This window comes from Anopheles marshallii, chromosome 3, assembly GCF_943734725.1.
Source record: "Anopheles marshallii chromosome 3, idAnoMarsDA_429_01, whole genome shotgun sequence".
NCBI lineage: Eukaryota > Metazoa > Arthropoda > Insecta > Diptera > Culicidae > Anopheles > Anopheles marshallii.
In genome coordinates this window covers 63,682,886-63,698,063 of record NC_071327.1, presented here as the reverse complement: position 1 = coordinate 63,698,063, position 15,178 = coordinate 63,682,886, and the positions used below count along the sequence as shown (strand labels likewise).

At 43.5% G+C, this 15,178-nt stretch overlaps 1 protein-coding gene and 1 non-coding gene across 2 annotated transcripts; both read left to right on the top strand.

Moving 5' to 3' along the window:
• Positions 1–697: 697 nt before the first annotated feature.
• Positions 698–7,967, top strand: LOC128712992 (putative uncharacterized protein DDB_G0289263). The gene is made up of 3 exons (XM_053807857.1): positions 698–840; positions 4,739–4,937; positions 5,055–7,967. The coding sequence occupies exons 1-3, from the start codon at positions 698–700 to the stop codon at positions 7,965–7,967; spliced, it is 3,255 nt and encodes a 1,084-aa protein (XP_053663832.1).
• A 2,194-nt stretch (positions 7,968–10,161) lies between these two features.
• On the top strand, positions 10,162–10,243 carry Trnas-cga (transfer RNA serine (anticodon CGA)). Its single transcript has one exon. It is a non-coding gene; the product is annotated as a tRNA-Ser (tRNA).
• Positions 10,244–15,178: the final 4,935 nt, after the last annotated feature.

The window sequence follows — 15,178 nt, the reverse complement described above, 5'->3', positions numbered from 1 at the left end:
ACGGAGGCTTCGCATACACATTCAAACGCACGCACTAATGTTAGCGATCGAGAGGTGTTCGTTCGCAACAATGTTTGAACTAATGATAACATTAAGTGTACATGTCTTTTAAGAGCATTGGTTTGTTATTTGCACACAGGATCACTGGAATATTATGTCACTGGAGCATTTGGTTCCGGACAGACTCAGACCCGCATATCGTGATTATAATTTTTGTTTCGAATGATTTTCTTCTTTTTTTGTAGGAATTTTGGTGGAACCGGTGCTGCTTCCCGTGGAAATTCCCGTTATCAAACAAGGAAGGTAGCGGCGACGCAAACAGTTGACGGCAGTGAACGTGTTGGGAAACAGGACCCGTAACCCGTTAAGCATTTGTATTAGCTGAGCAGTAAAGAGAAGAATTTGGAAAAAGAAACTCTCGCTAGAAACAAAACACAGCTATCAATCAAAAAACCATCAGCCTTCCTTGCGTTCAGTCCTATATTTTGCCTTGATTTGCGGTGCTGCTGATGTTTGTTGTCGTCCTAGCAGGGCCGTAACTGGGCTCTGTTAATCGAAAGAAAAGGAAACAAAAAAAAAAAAAAACCGGAAGCTGTGGTTGTTCGGCGGCGGGCGACTTTTGCCGTCGTCTTACCGTTCACTCTATTTCCCGCGCAACAGCCGGTAGCAGCAGCAGCAGCGCAGCACCACCCGAACCATGAGTGTGATCATTCGTCTGCAGAACCTGCCCTTGGCGGCGAATGCGTCCGATGTGCGCTCCTTTTTCAAGGGTCTGTCGATTCCCGACGGTGGCGTACATATCGTCGGCGGTGCGCGTGGCGATGCGTTTATAGCGTTCAGGTTTGTATTGATTCCGTTTTATCATTTCTCTCGACTGTTTAGCACACTTACATTTCCCTTTTTTCGTGGCATGCCCGGTGGGGGATATTACATTCTGATGGTCCCTCGGAAGAGTATGGGCGCGGATCGTTCTGTGAAGCGTTCAGAGGAGGTTCAGGATAGGTTGAAGTTGAAAGATTGATGAAGTTATGCGGGGAGTAATCTTCCCCATCTATCATTCGGCCATCACACGGGTTATGTGGACGCACTATGCGTCTTCCCCAGGGAATTTGCATTCCATCATCAAGGAAACACGCACGGGTACGGAATGTTTGTTATACAACTCGCATCATTATTTGGTTGTGCAATGCCATGCATCATCCTGTGGACCAATTTCACTATTTTAACACGCCAACGAATAAAAAAAAAACTGATTTTCCTCCCTCAGCGTTGTGTTAACAGGCAGGCGCAATGTGTCATACATGTTCGGAGCTTTATGGCGAATCATATTTTGCGATATCGTATCGTACTACCGCGTACCATAACTAATCTGAATCGTATTCGCTCGGCCATTTCACCCAGCCGGTTGACGAGTTTATTTGCTTTAGCAACACTAAATAGACTTTGCCGCGTCTGTCCCGCCGGCTGCGTGTGTGTTCGTAGTGGAGAAACTAGTTATTAGGTTGAACCCCGTGTGTGGTTATTGGTAGATTATATCACCAGAAGTAGGGAACCGAACGTACTCGGAACCTCCCGAACCGACACTCACTACGTCGGGGTTCGGGTAGTTGCCAGTCGGAAGTGCAAATAGCAAGATAAGTTACTATTGCAAGATCGTATCGAACCGCGTAATCGTCGATCGTGTTATGCTTGAGATTACGCGTACGGTGTCGTTGGGTCAGACAGTTATGCTGCGCAGAAAATAAACCATACATATTCCTTTCGGTTTTCCACGTTTTCTCCGCACATCGGTGAACGATCCAGAAGCGCGCTTGGTGCAAATGCCTGTTTTTTTATCCTCCTTCTGAACACCGTGTCGTACAAACGTCTTCGTGTGTAATGCTCAGTGGTTGGCGATAAAACCTGACGGACGTAGCTTTAAGGAATCTGTGTGTGTTTTTTTTTTCTCTTCTTCATCTCTTCTTCTTCATCTTGTGTCGTTACATATGGTACGATCAAGATGAGACGCGAGTGCAGAGGGGGTGAGTATGACGATGATGCTTCTACTTTCTTTCACGATCAAGTTCGTTTACGTTTGCAATGCGTGTTTCGGGTGCACGTTTCAGGCTGTTTCTCGCCACATTATAAGGAAGAGGTGCGCAACCAACTGCACTAAACTGGTATTCACTTACCACCGATATGCACAAATCTTGTCTTGTGGCATGTGGGAGCAACCGGACATCAGGCACACGGCGCACTGTGCGTTGTGTAAAGTTGATCATTTCGATTTCATTTCGGTGCACAATGCGATAGTGGCTCCCGTCGGGAGATATTGCCGTGCAGCACGCTGCAGAGTTGCCATGGTCATATCTGGTGAGGCAGGCTGTCTGTCGCAGTACTGGTGTGACCGGTGCGGCGTGGTATAAGCAGGGGCCACCTATGGCATGATTCATTCGTTAATGTCGGGTGTCTGGTGGTACGCGATCAAACTAAAAAATGGCTCGGATTTGGGAGTGGCTAATTGATCGTAATGAGGACCATTTATTTTAACCACAAAACTAGGAAACTTTTCCGACCGCCGCCTTATGACGGAGGGAAGAAAGTCCGTTATTCACTATATGATGCTACACTGTAACATAAAATTTTTATTTGAAATGTTAAAATATTTCATCATATGCTAAGACATCATATGGAAAGTGAGCGGTGCAAACCTACCCCGTTCTATTTTTTTTTTGCCTAAATTGGTTTTAATTTCTAAACAATGCCTTGTGAAAAAAATGGTTTTTTGTTTGTAAAATATCAGCAATACGTTTCAAAATTGGGTCAATTAAATAGTTTTGTGGTGTGAAAGTGGGTGATGATGACGATACTCTGGTAGTTGAAGAATAATAAAGTTGGTTCATGATTCAGTTTATATCAAACGCCAGTCCTCGTTTGCATCTGTAAATGATTCGTTGGATAGAATATTTCTATGGGTTTTCTATCGTTGTCGGGATTAGCAGGTTAACAACCAATAGTATGTGGCTTGAATAGTTCATTGTTATTGTTAAGTTGGCTTGAGAGACTTTGTGCCTTATGATTGCATTCGTCTCTTTTTGTCCATTGTTGGATAAACAAAAGTCCACCTACGAAACAGTTCATTACTTCGTAATGGTCGTGGGTTCGTATTACCGACTGTCCACATACTTTACTTTGCAGTTATTCCCAGAGCTTTGCTTTATTGATCCGATAATTATCGTAATGATTCCTAAAAAAATATGTGCAATATTAATTTCTTCCGTATGTTCATCTATACAAAAATGCAAAGTTTGTTGACACAGAATTTGTTCTGTGAGTGTTGCATCGATAGGGTTAATTAATTTTCTTAATTAACTTAAAGTATTACCTTTTTTGCTTTAAACGTTTGGTAAGTTGTTAGAAATTGTTGGAAAAGTAAAAAAAAAGTTTTAATGATATATTGAGCATTTTTTGAGTTATCAAGTTTGATACTCGATTATTAACCCATTATACTGCAGCATTCATACGCAAAAATACTCTTTATAAAAAAGCTGTATTTATTAATCTAAATGGCCCAGCTTGTTTTCAATGGTATTAGCTGATAATTTTAAATAGCCTTTTGTGTTAGGAGCACTTTCTGCGTAAATTTTGGTAATTTTTGTAGTGTTTTGTTGTTGTCTAAAAGTTCCGTAAAAAATTAGTCGAAAAAATTACCATCTAAAAGTCCTAAAAATTGTAACTTATCTTGTTCTGAATTGATTAAACTTGAAAGAAGAGAATTGAAAAATAAGAAAAAAATTAAAAATAAATTTTATGGATAAAATTTTGTACACCAGATATCTCTAATTCTGAAGAGGGCTAAATGAAAATAGTATCCTAGAACCCTCCATTTTGTTTCACTTCTAGAAGGACTACAAAGTTTCCTTCCATATGGAATAAGATTTCGTACCCCTGGTGTGTGATGGGTTAACGAGGCGGGGCTCGGGTGGTGTAATGTGGTAGTAGCACTAGTCTTCACTCTACCAATCACCAATACCACAAGTCTTCACAATCCCCCGTTCGCAGGACTTTGACTATCCTGCTTACGTGCAAATGAAGCCTTAGACCTCTTGAAGTTGTTGTGCCGGTTAAGAAGAAAATGAACTGAATATTTAATTTTATTTCCTACGTACACTTAATCAAATTCTTGAATGTTCCCTTCAATAGTTCTGGGAAAGAAATGGTAAATTATATTTTCCTATCCATTTTCATAAAAGTATTTACAATTAATTTTGTGTAAAATAAACTCTTTATCATATTGCAAAGAATACTGTAAAGATGACATTGCCATTACTAAGGATAGATTGCGAATCGAAGTTTGTTAATAATTACTATTCAAAGTATACTTTTTTTTGCGCATTTTGTGTCCATATACAATTACTGTAGATCATCTGTGCATTATTTCGTAAGTAACGATGACTTTCTTGAGGAAACAATTTTTTAAACAGTTTTATAATAATGGCAACGACAAAGTTACACTGCGGTAAGTATATTCAGAACAGTAAAATCCAACTCCGTTGAAGAACATTTGTCCTCTCTTGGGAAAAAAAAATTTCACGAATGTTTTCTAGGTCACATTTCGATCGGGTTTCGAGTATGGGGACTATGGGGAGTGTGATATCCCTTCCGCCAGTCATGTTAGAAAGAATGTTATCACTTCGTTAGCCAATGCATTATTCTATGTTTTCCTTTTTTTGTTATTTTTCTCCTATATGAATTTTAGTACCGATGAAGATGCACGTCAAGCGATGTCGCTTAATGGAGGTTATATCAAGAATGGACCAATATCACTGCTACTGTCTTCCCGTACCGAAATGCAGAAGGTGATCGAACAGGCACGGAAGGCCGCCCTTAGCTACATGCAACTGAAACAAGCAGCGGCAACCGTTGCGTCCACCGTGCCGAGCGCTGTGATACCCAAGCCCAACATCATGCCGACTCCCTTGAAACCTGGAATGAATCCAAATGTAAACGCGATTGCGAGCATGTCGCAGTTTAACGCGCCACTATCGGGAAAAGCGGCGTCCGGCAGTGGAACTACGCGAACACCCACTACCGCCGTGCAACAACCCCAACCGCCGGTAATATCTTTGGCTGGATTTTTGGCGAAAGCAAACGCGGCCCAGCTATATAATGCTACTGCAACTCCGGTTGTAGCGTCAGCCAAGGGCACCACGGTTCCATCTTTGAGCCCACTCTTATCCCAAGGATCGGCTTACAACGAAATACCTGGTCTGTCCTTTCTTTCATCCGATGCACCGCAAACCGGTGACGTCGGTGCTGTCTCTTCGTTGGCCGGAGCGGGAATTCCGTCGGGTGCTAATGGTGGGCTTAGCGGGTGGCTTTCGGCGTTGAATGGTTCGGGTTTGAAGGGACCCACTATCAATGACGTACCGCGCCCCATCATTGTGGATGATTCGACACCGTGGAAATTTTTGAAAAAGGATCGTTCGAGCCGTAGCCGCTCCAGTTCGCGGGACCGTTCGCACCGGAGAAGCAGCCGGTCGTCTTCCCGCGATCGCCGCCGAAGTCGCTCTTCATCGCGTGACAGAAGGCACAAAAGGGATGGACGCAGTCGCTCTTCCTCGCGAGATCGTAACAACCGATGGTCACGTAGTTCCAGCCGCGAGTACGGTAGAAATCGATCAAGAAACAGTCGCAGTCCCAGCCGCGATCGGTTCGGTCGGACGCGTCAAAGAAGCCGCTCGCGATCGCTGGATCGACGCAGCCACGATAGTAACAGCCGTGATCGGTATGACGCCTCGAACGGTGGTCGTTCGAATCGAGTATCGCGCTTTTCCGACCGAGGCAATTCTAATTTCAATGGCCAGCAACAGATGCAAAATTCGGCGGATAATATGTTTGGAGGTATGAACCAAATGGTTGAACCCATCTACGGACTTCACACGATGCCCGGTGGTATGGTAGAAGGTGGACGCTCGCGGCTTGGGCCAAACCAACCAAGTCATTTCTCTAAGATTAGTGGCACAACATCGTCGGGTTCGTTTGGTTCGAATGGTGGACTCGGGCAGGGCGGTGCGTTCCGTAACACGTCGCCACTGCCGGAAGGTGTTTACACAAACACGCACAAGACAAATAATGGTCCGACGACAAGCGATTTTGCGGTCAAGCTGTCCAACTTTGAGGTACCTACCGGGTACGGTGAGATTAGGCGATTCTTTAAGTCCCACATGATATCGACGCAAGGTATCAAGATGATCAACGATCAACATGGCCGGAGAACGGGCATTGCCTTTATTCAGTTCCTGCGTAAGGAAGGCAAACAGCATGCACTAATGCGCGATGGGACGATAATGCGCCGGACGCGTATTAGAATAGAGTCTATTACGGATCAAGACTTTGAATCGGCGATCGACTCATACCGACCGGGTAACGATAATCAATCGCAGGACCAGCAGGGATGGAGGAACGCACGTACCGTTAACCAGTGGAACATGAACCAAGACGACTCGAGGCACATGGGTGGCGAAGACTCAAATAATGTGCCGCGCAAACAATTCTCAGACAATGGCACAGCGTCAACAACCACTACGCTGGTGGTGTGGAACTTGCCGTCCTTTACCACCGAGCAAGATATTATGAAGATGTTTTCCGATTATACCGTCGTCGAGGTGCTGATTGTGCGAAATCATTACGCACCAAAGCAGACGGATGGATATGTGAAGTTTCACCGGTCGGAAGATGCCAAAGAGGCATGGACCATGATACATCGACACTACATCGGCAATAAGAAGGTTGTGGTGCAGGCATGTGAGGAGATTGACTATGAGGTTGCGAAAAATGAGTACGAGAATCCGGGCGCAGATAACGACAACTCGTCGGAGCAGGACAACACCAACGTGCAGTTCGATCAAAATACTGAGCAATTTAATAACGGCGATTCGGAGCCTGGAAATGATGACAATGACACCAACGGGGGCAATGATGGTCGGCAGGGCCGTAACAATAAGCAGAGCACTAGGTGGGATTCGGTTGAAAGGAATTGGGATGAGCCGGGTGACAATAACCATCCGGCGACAAGTATGATGGACGCACAACGACGGTTAGATGGCGATGGGGGAGCTAGCTCGGATACGAACTGCTCTTGGAACAATCGTGATCCTCGTTTGCAACGCGACGATGAATCGGGCGACAACGGGGATGACAGCAACAGTAACTTCAACAATAACACCATGAACAACAACAATAACTCCAACCGACAGGGCAATTCGCGCGATCCACGCAAACCTCCCAACCGGTTCAGTGGTGGCAATGCCGCGGTAGATAATAGCGAGATGTTCCAGCGTACCAACTGGCTGCTGCTCCGGAACGTTGACTTCAGCGTGTACGAAGAGGACGTGTACGCGTTCTTCGGCAATGATGGGTTCCACGCGAAAACGGTGCTGCTCGTGCACAATGAGCGTGGTGGCCGTACGGGCGAATGTTTGGTAGAGTTTGGATCGCCGAGTGAAGCGCACCATGCCGAGTCGAAGTCATCGCAGAACCTTGGCCGCCGGAAAGTGTTTGCCAGCCATCTTGACCGGGGTCAGGTGGCGGATCTGATGGCCCGCTTCAATGCGATCGCACAGGGTCTGCAGCCGTCCTGGCTGCCGGACCATATGCAGAACAATGGTAATGGGAATAATGGCGATGAGCGGAATGATGATCCGGAGAAGAATCAGGGCGTTGGCTGTGGACCGTACCGTACCTCAACCGTCGGTTTGCTTAACTTGGCCTACAAGACATCGGTGGAGGATGTGCAAAAATTCTTCCAGGAGTTTAACCTACCGCTGGAAAATGTTCGACGCCGGTTCTTGGACAATGGTCAACCCACCGGAGAAGCGATGGTACGCTTCCAAAACCATCAGGATGCAGAGAAAGCGTTGAATGAATATCAAAACAGGCGGCTGTTCGGTAGGAATGTGCGTATCCGATTGATCAATGATGACTGAAAGGAAGGTTGGCGCTCCACAAAGGATGGAGCGTGAACGTGGGTGGAAATGATATTTTAGCTTACAGCCAGGTTTTTCTTTTAAATACCGATAAGAAACCGTCACCATGTAACTGAAAAACAACACATTAAGTCAAGCCAAGTTCCTCTGCAGAGTTCGATCAACAGGAAAGATGGGGTATGAAATTCACGTCTAGTGCATCATCAGCTTTTGTTTCTTTCGAATAGTGGTTATACTACTAATTGTACATTATTAGCGATTAGGCATCGGACGTATATGATTAATTGCATTGTAATTAAGTGATGTATTATAATGATAGCGTAAGAATCGCTTTACTAATTTGTACTACCGTTCGTGAGAGGTAAGCAATGCACTTGTATGCATAATTTTATATTAAAATAAAGAAAAATTAATCTGGAACGAAAATAGTCGCGCATGTTAATGAGAATTTTAATTAGAGAAACAGATTTAAAGGAAAATTCAGGTAAGAACCATGCGAACTTTGAGGCGAAATACTTTCGATTATTGGTGGTGCTAATGTCCAGGTTGTGGTACCGGTGGAACTAGTTAATATCGCGATAACATTAAATATTTGCTTCTAACCAAATTACCGATGCACAAACGATTTCGTGGACTTCTTGGAACGGTTTACCGGTGACAGAGTCACGGTTAGTTTGTTAGAAATTCATGAACGAGTCCCGTCCCGTCTGAACAGTTTGATGCGTGGTAATTTAGGCAATTTCCCGTGCTGTGCATACATGCTGCACATTTGATGGAATAATTAGATTTGAAAGTTAAACAGTTACTCATTGCCGGTGTGGTAAATTTCGGAAAATTCATTGTACTGATGCAAATTATTCATACATCCGCAGCTCGATGATAGGAACTTGTATATGACCATGAAAATTAAATAACTGCTAGATGTATGAAGCGGACTGATTTATACTAGCCAATAATGTGCTTTTTTTAAAACAAACCCTTCATGTACCAACTGGCATGAGTACCATTGGGAATGTAAGCGTTTATCATTTGAAACTTGTGTGGTGCATGTGTAGTACGAACATTCAGCTCAAAGAAGTAAAACTATTTCCGGAGAACACTAGTTAGTGCGTAAGGGCAAGTATGTGTAATTACTAGCTTTCATCAGCCGTTTATTACGGATTTTGCCAGTAGGGCAACTTCCAGAATATCACCAGCCTAGAGTTTTGGGCTAGGGCTTTGCGCAAATATTGACGTTAAGGTTCCCCGTTTGTATTTATGCAACAACTCAAACAATCATGCTCCGACCGGGAAGGAATCGCTCAGCACGTTTCGCTCGGTACTTCTAACGCTCGTTGTGTGTGTCCCGATGGTTACGTACTACAAACAAAACATAGCTACCGTTCCCGCATGCGCTGCTTCCCAACGCTCTCCATAATGGAAGCGGAAGCGGGCTGACGTCTTCCAGGAATTAGGTTTCTGTTGGTTAGCCGACATTGAATACTCCGCCATGTACATGGCCGTATCCCCAGTAACAAAACAGCACAAACCGAATAATTTCCTCCTTGCTCTGCCAAAACATCCAGCAGGATGGATATTTTGGACGGAACGTTTGGCCAGACACAGGGTCGTCCGTTCGGGAAGCTGTAAAGCCAGGCCCGTTAAAGCAGCAGCACTAGGCGCTACGGTGAGTAAGTTTAAATATTTTATTTCGTATATTTTAGCAAACGTCCCAAGCTGGGTACGACGCACGCTGACGGATGCCGATTTGGTTTCTCCTTTTCTTCGATGGTTCACATAAAGTGATGAATTTAAACGGTAAGTAAGCAAGGCAGGGTTCAGGTTGGTTTGGCAAACATCGGCTTAACATTCCTGCCCTAGAGATAACCATAGGGGAAAAGGTTTGGAACCGCTATCGTGTATTTTTGCCTGGTTTAGTACTCTACGAAAGAAACTCGGTTTTCCAGTTTGCCATTTAAGAGTAAACATTTTCGTCCGTTGCTAAAATCAGGTCAACGGGGCACATGTTGCCCATTTAATATGAACATTTTTGGTACGCTTTACACCAGCGTTGAAAATCCATAATTTCCTTTGTCAACAATATGGTACACCCTGTAGGTAATTATTGCATCACATCGCAAGAGGGTATTTTTAAAATGGACACAGGTCAGTTATTTTTGTTTTATGTTGTCCCTGGTGTCCCAGTTTGCGTGGAGCAGTCGTGGCCGAGTGGTTAAGGCGTCTGACTCGAAATCAGATTCCCTCTGGGAGCGTAGGTTCGAATCCTACCGGCTGCGAGCGCGCTAGAGAAGAGTTTTTAACGATCGGGATTGTTTTTACAAATGTAATGTTTTTAAAGAGAGGAGGGAGTATGTGGTTTACCATATTTTCATTCAATTCTTGTTGTTGCTTTGGGTTTGTCTTTGGTGCAAGATTATAAATGAACGAGTTTCTGTACCTCAGTAACCTCGTTATATTGTGCACTTAACTAGGGTGTTTCACACGAACTTGGCATTTGAATCTGTCCGGCTCCACGATTGGTCGATGCTGGGGAGGTTTCATGAAGACAGGACGACTAACTTATGGGTGAAAGAAAAGATCATACAAATGATCTCACATTTCTATTACCATCTTGCTATCATTGCCACCATCTCCACAGTCGTTCTCCAATGCTATTAGCAAAGCGCTACAGTATAAGAACACTTCGCTTTGTAAATTGTCGGAATGTCTTTCCTAAACACTTCAAACACTGTAAAACTAAACATCCGTCTCCCGGAGTTCATCGTTCTTCTTGTCTGCAAAAGTTCGCAGTAAGCAATACAACTCCTCGTTTTACTGGACACTAGAAAGGATCATGTTGTTGATCGAATCGACAACACGTGATACTTTTTTCCAGAAGATTCAAACGAATCTTTGTTTCATGCTGCTTGTCCCAAGGATGCTATCTTAATCTTCAGCCTTATCACTTCGCTTCCATCACTCTGTCTAGTCGGTAAGCTTACCTTTCGGTGGTAATCTTTTGCTCTAAGACTACATCTACTATCTGGCCTCGCAGGTATTTGGCTAGAAATCGTTCAAAGTTGCGCTGCTGTGCGGCCACTTCCAACGTGGTAATTAACTCCTACAGCGTCATCCTTCCTTGGCATCGTTGAGAATTTTGAATCGCCAGACACAACGTTCTACGTTCGAGTATCCGGCTGCACCGATCCGATTCGATAGGGATTTGTCATTTTTGCCAACTCTAACTTCGCCGCTAATTTATAGTTAGATAAATGATTCATTACAAATTAAACACGCGCTCTATTTGTGACTGCAGTTTCCACATTCGACATTTTGTTTTTTTTTTGTAACTGGGTATAATAATTCGAAAGTGAAACAATAAAATGAAAATACGCGTCCTTCAACCCATTCGATCGATCCTTTCCTGCCCTCCCCGGGGTCATTCACCTTGTCACATACGGGAGGTTTTGCATTGGTGAGTTTATTTTATATGTGTAATGCGGCTTCCCCTTTTTTTTTCTTCCCTTACAGCTCGCTGATGGGTGGAGATGGGTCGTAAATTATCCACCCTCCAAAGCGCATAATAAGCGGATAAGTCGTCGGTGTAAAACTCAATGATGCATGAAATCAGCGAGTTTTCCACTCTTTGCTGCAGTGAAAAGTTTCAATTCTTGCTTGCACAAGTTTCATTCTCACTCTCTTTCTCTCCTCTTTCTTCTCACGCTCTCTCTTTCTTTCTCTCTCTCTCTCTCTCTCTCTCTCTCACTCTCTTTCATTCTCTTCCTAACCTATAATCCCTTTCCTTTCCTTGGTTTCGTACTTCCCCGTTTGTCCATCAACATTGCCCGGAAAGTACATCCGGTTTGATGACCACCCGTTGCCCGATGCGCTTTTTTTCGGTCGTTCGATAAACATCGCCCAAGCGCAAATAATAGCGTGAGCGCACGTGCAGCCCGTATATGCACGCTGCGTAAAGCGGGATTCGAATGCAATTAATTTGGCTTTGGACAAAGCAGCAGTGCGGTGAGTGCGCATATGAAAGTGTGTGTGTGAGAGAGAGAGGAGGGTTCTGGTTGGGGGCATATTTGTGAAACCCTCCCTGAAGGAGGGCCAACGATATTTATTTCCATCGAATCAATATTTGTCTTTTGATCGTGATTTTTGTGCGTTTGTTTCGCTGAACTGCCCGGTGGTACAATTGTTTGATCCGGGGTCTCGATAGTAAATTTTGGACGATGGATTTGATCCGCAAGCGGTGCAAATATTGTGTGTGTGGCGTGTAGAAATTAATAAATTTAAGGTTTCCTGGTATTATGTCGGATTTGATTGAATGTTTCAGTGCAGGTGTAGTTCGGTACCAGGCGCCTCCATTCAGGGAGAATTTAATTCGCAAAACATTCCGTTTTGTTGTAGTTTTATGTGGAAAAACAAAGAAATCACTAGCGTAATGCCGATATTTCATTACCATTATATTCATCGCTTTGGTATTTTTTCCTGTTTGAAAAGAATGTAAGAATTAGTCATTGAAGGTGGAAAATGTACCCCACAATTACAGTCATTTACAATATCATTTAATTCTTTACTTAACCAGAGAAGCCAGTCAAGGTAAAACCGGCAAACTGCTGTTGAAACCGTTAAGGTGCATAAATTATTCCACGCTTGGTGTGACTGTTAGGTAACGCGTAAGAATCGCGTTCAGAGTGCTCTGAATCAGAACGAGAAACTATCCAACAAGATGATGTATGGTTATGATAATTTTCCTAGATTAAAGCAAAAAAAAAAACGGAACGTAGCAGGCCACAATATGAATTATGTTGTAGACGTTTGCCAGTGTCTTCTTTGGCTGTTTGGCCGTGCAGTTGCAAGAATACCACTTCAAGAAAGAAGCTTGCACGGTAAAGTAAGCAAGAAGCGTGTGCTGCTCAGTAGTACTGGGAACGGGAAATGTACGCGCAGAAAGCTCGGTTTGCAAAACAGACGTTCTCTCACCTTTTTAACGAGTGTTTATGCGTCGAAAGGTAACTCAATTCAGAGAACATAAACCCCTGCCCAACGTTACACTCCAACGGTAAGTGGGTATTATTCACGTCCAAACAGATGGAAAGCCACGGGAAAAGAGTGCGATGTTCTTTCATGTTTGTACACCGAGATGCGGTATAATTGCTGTTTACGGGACCATTTCCCAGAAGGAAACTTCCATAACTAACACGCTTTTATCGCTCATTAAACGAGCGAATGGGCAATAAGTCAGCACACGGCAGGGCTGTTTGGCATATTGATTGACGAGTTTCGGCCCGGAAAAAAAAGGGGAAACGTGGGAAAGAGTTCAATTTTGGCTACTTTTCGATATCGCTTCGGGCGGCAGTTCGGTGTGTTGTGGGGTGGTGAACAAGACGAAGCAAATAAAACTCTTCCGCCGTATCGATTCTTTTCTTCCACAAACGACCACGGATGCCTTCTTTCGAGGCTGATGATTGTGTGAATAATAAACAAACAAACAAAAAAAGTGGTTCGCCAAAAAAAAGGGACTACCGCTGGTTCCGGGTTAGCCTTTAGCTGCTGTTTATTGTTTTAATTTCCGGTTGAAGCACGAGTTCCGAAAAGGTTTTCGGCGAATAAAATAGCACTTTTCCACTGCAAAATCACCCACACACCGGATGAGTGTTTCTGTACGAATCCGTCGATCGATGTTAGTAGATGTTAGTGTGTACGATCGCGGGCATAAACGAAGCGATGGATAACAAATGGATAGCACAAACATAACATTTGGACTGTTTTTAATAGCTCGCAAAAATTGTGCGCTACAAAAGTTTCGCATCAGTAACAAGATCAAACTTCGGTATTTAGCGTTTTTTTAAATTTATTTTCAATTCGCTTAGAAACATAATGGGTCGATTTGTAGGTGGGAAAAACATATATTTTAAGATCATTAAAGAAACTTTTTCTACCGTAACATTTTTCACCGGCGAGAGAACAAGCAAGGGAAGGAAACAAAATTGAATAAAGTCCAGAAGGTGCCGTAGCTCCATGTATGGCAGACCATAATTGATGGTGTGATAGAGTGGCAGGATAATTACGTGTTTGATTTGTGTTGTTGCAGAGGCTGCTGTCAACATTAATGACACGGGGCGGTATATTTTGACAGCTGGGGTTGACATTTACTGACATGTTAGTGTTGGTAGTGGTAATTTCGCACATTCGTGGATTATTTGGACCCAAAGTTAATAGCAATTATGGAAACTTTCGGTTATCTTGGCATTATTTGCAGTTTGATCACTCGTCAGCATTATAAACATAATTCTTGTAAGCCTTACATTATTCATTTGTTTCCAATTAGCGTAACAGCTATCAATAGATTGTAGTTAATAGCTAATTTAATTATTAACATATAGATCTCGTTATACATATCAATATGCAACACATTTTGTTGTTGTTGTGCTGCTACTGCTTATCTAAACAACAGCACACCAATGCGATTGGTTTATTGAATGTTTGCATCAGACAGACCGAACACGGCTGAATAGTCCCAACCCATTTGTTGCGTTATTGGACACGTGCGTTGTTCGCAGGCACGTCGGTGTTGCGTGTTATTTGGTTGGCTACGATTGAAATCACGCATTAGGGTCCCTTCGAATGCACATTATTTTACATCCGTGCCGGGTTCGGTGCGAGTGCACTCGATAATTACGCGTAATATGGTCACATCAATTCCAACCTCTAATTAATTGACGGACGGTTTAAACGAACAGATAAGGCATCTGCTGGTGTTGCTGGTGCTGGCAGAGAGGGTGGCAATGCGGTCGATTTGCTCGGAGAATGCACCCGTTTTCGCTTTGATGTTTGAAGCTTCCAATATTTTTATACAAATACACATTAAAGAGCGTTTGTTGAAGGGCTTTTCTACATTAAATGAAAACTTTATTTTTTGTTGCATTTTACGATATTGGTTTTATGCCAAATAAAAAAACCCGGCTTGTTTCCGTGATTGTAAAACAAGTGAATGGTTTGAAAATTAACCACCATTAACATGCATTGGGCGTCACCGTAAAGCGGTGTAAACCATTACAGTACGCTATCGAACCTCGATAATAAAAGCATCCGATTGTTTGTGCGAAAACCAACGAGAAAATAAAAAACCAAATCAAGACAAAAAAAGTCAAACTTCAGCACGATTGTGTACCACGACAGATCGGGTTTTGCGAGTGTCCGTTAACGAATCCATTTCCGGCTGC

Bases quoted from the DNA above. Each gene is read 5' to 3' on its own strand.
- LOC128712992 (XM_053807857.1), top strand. From the start codon at position 698: ATGAGTGTGATCATTCGTCTGCAGAACCTGCCCTTGGCGGCGAATGCG. The intron at 841-4,738 runs GTTTGTATTGAT...TATGAATTTTAG, and splicing joins GATGCGTTTATAGCGTTCAG to TACCGATGAAGATGCACGTC. The intron at 4,938-5,054 runs CCCAACATCATG...GGCAGTGGAACT, and splicing joins CGAGCGCTGTGATACCCAAG to ACGCGAACACCCACTACCGC.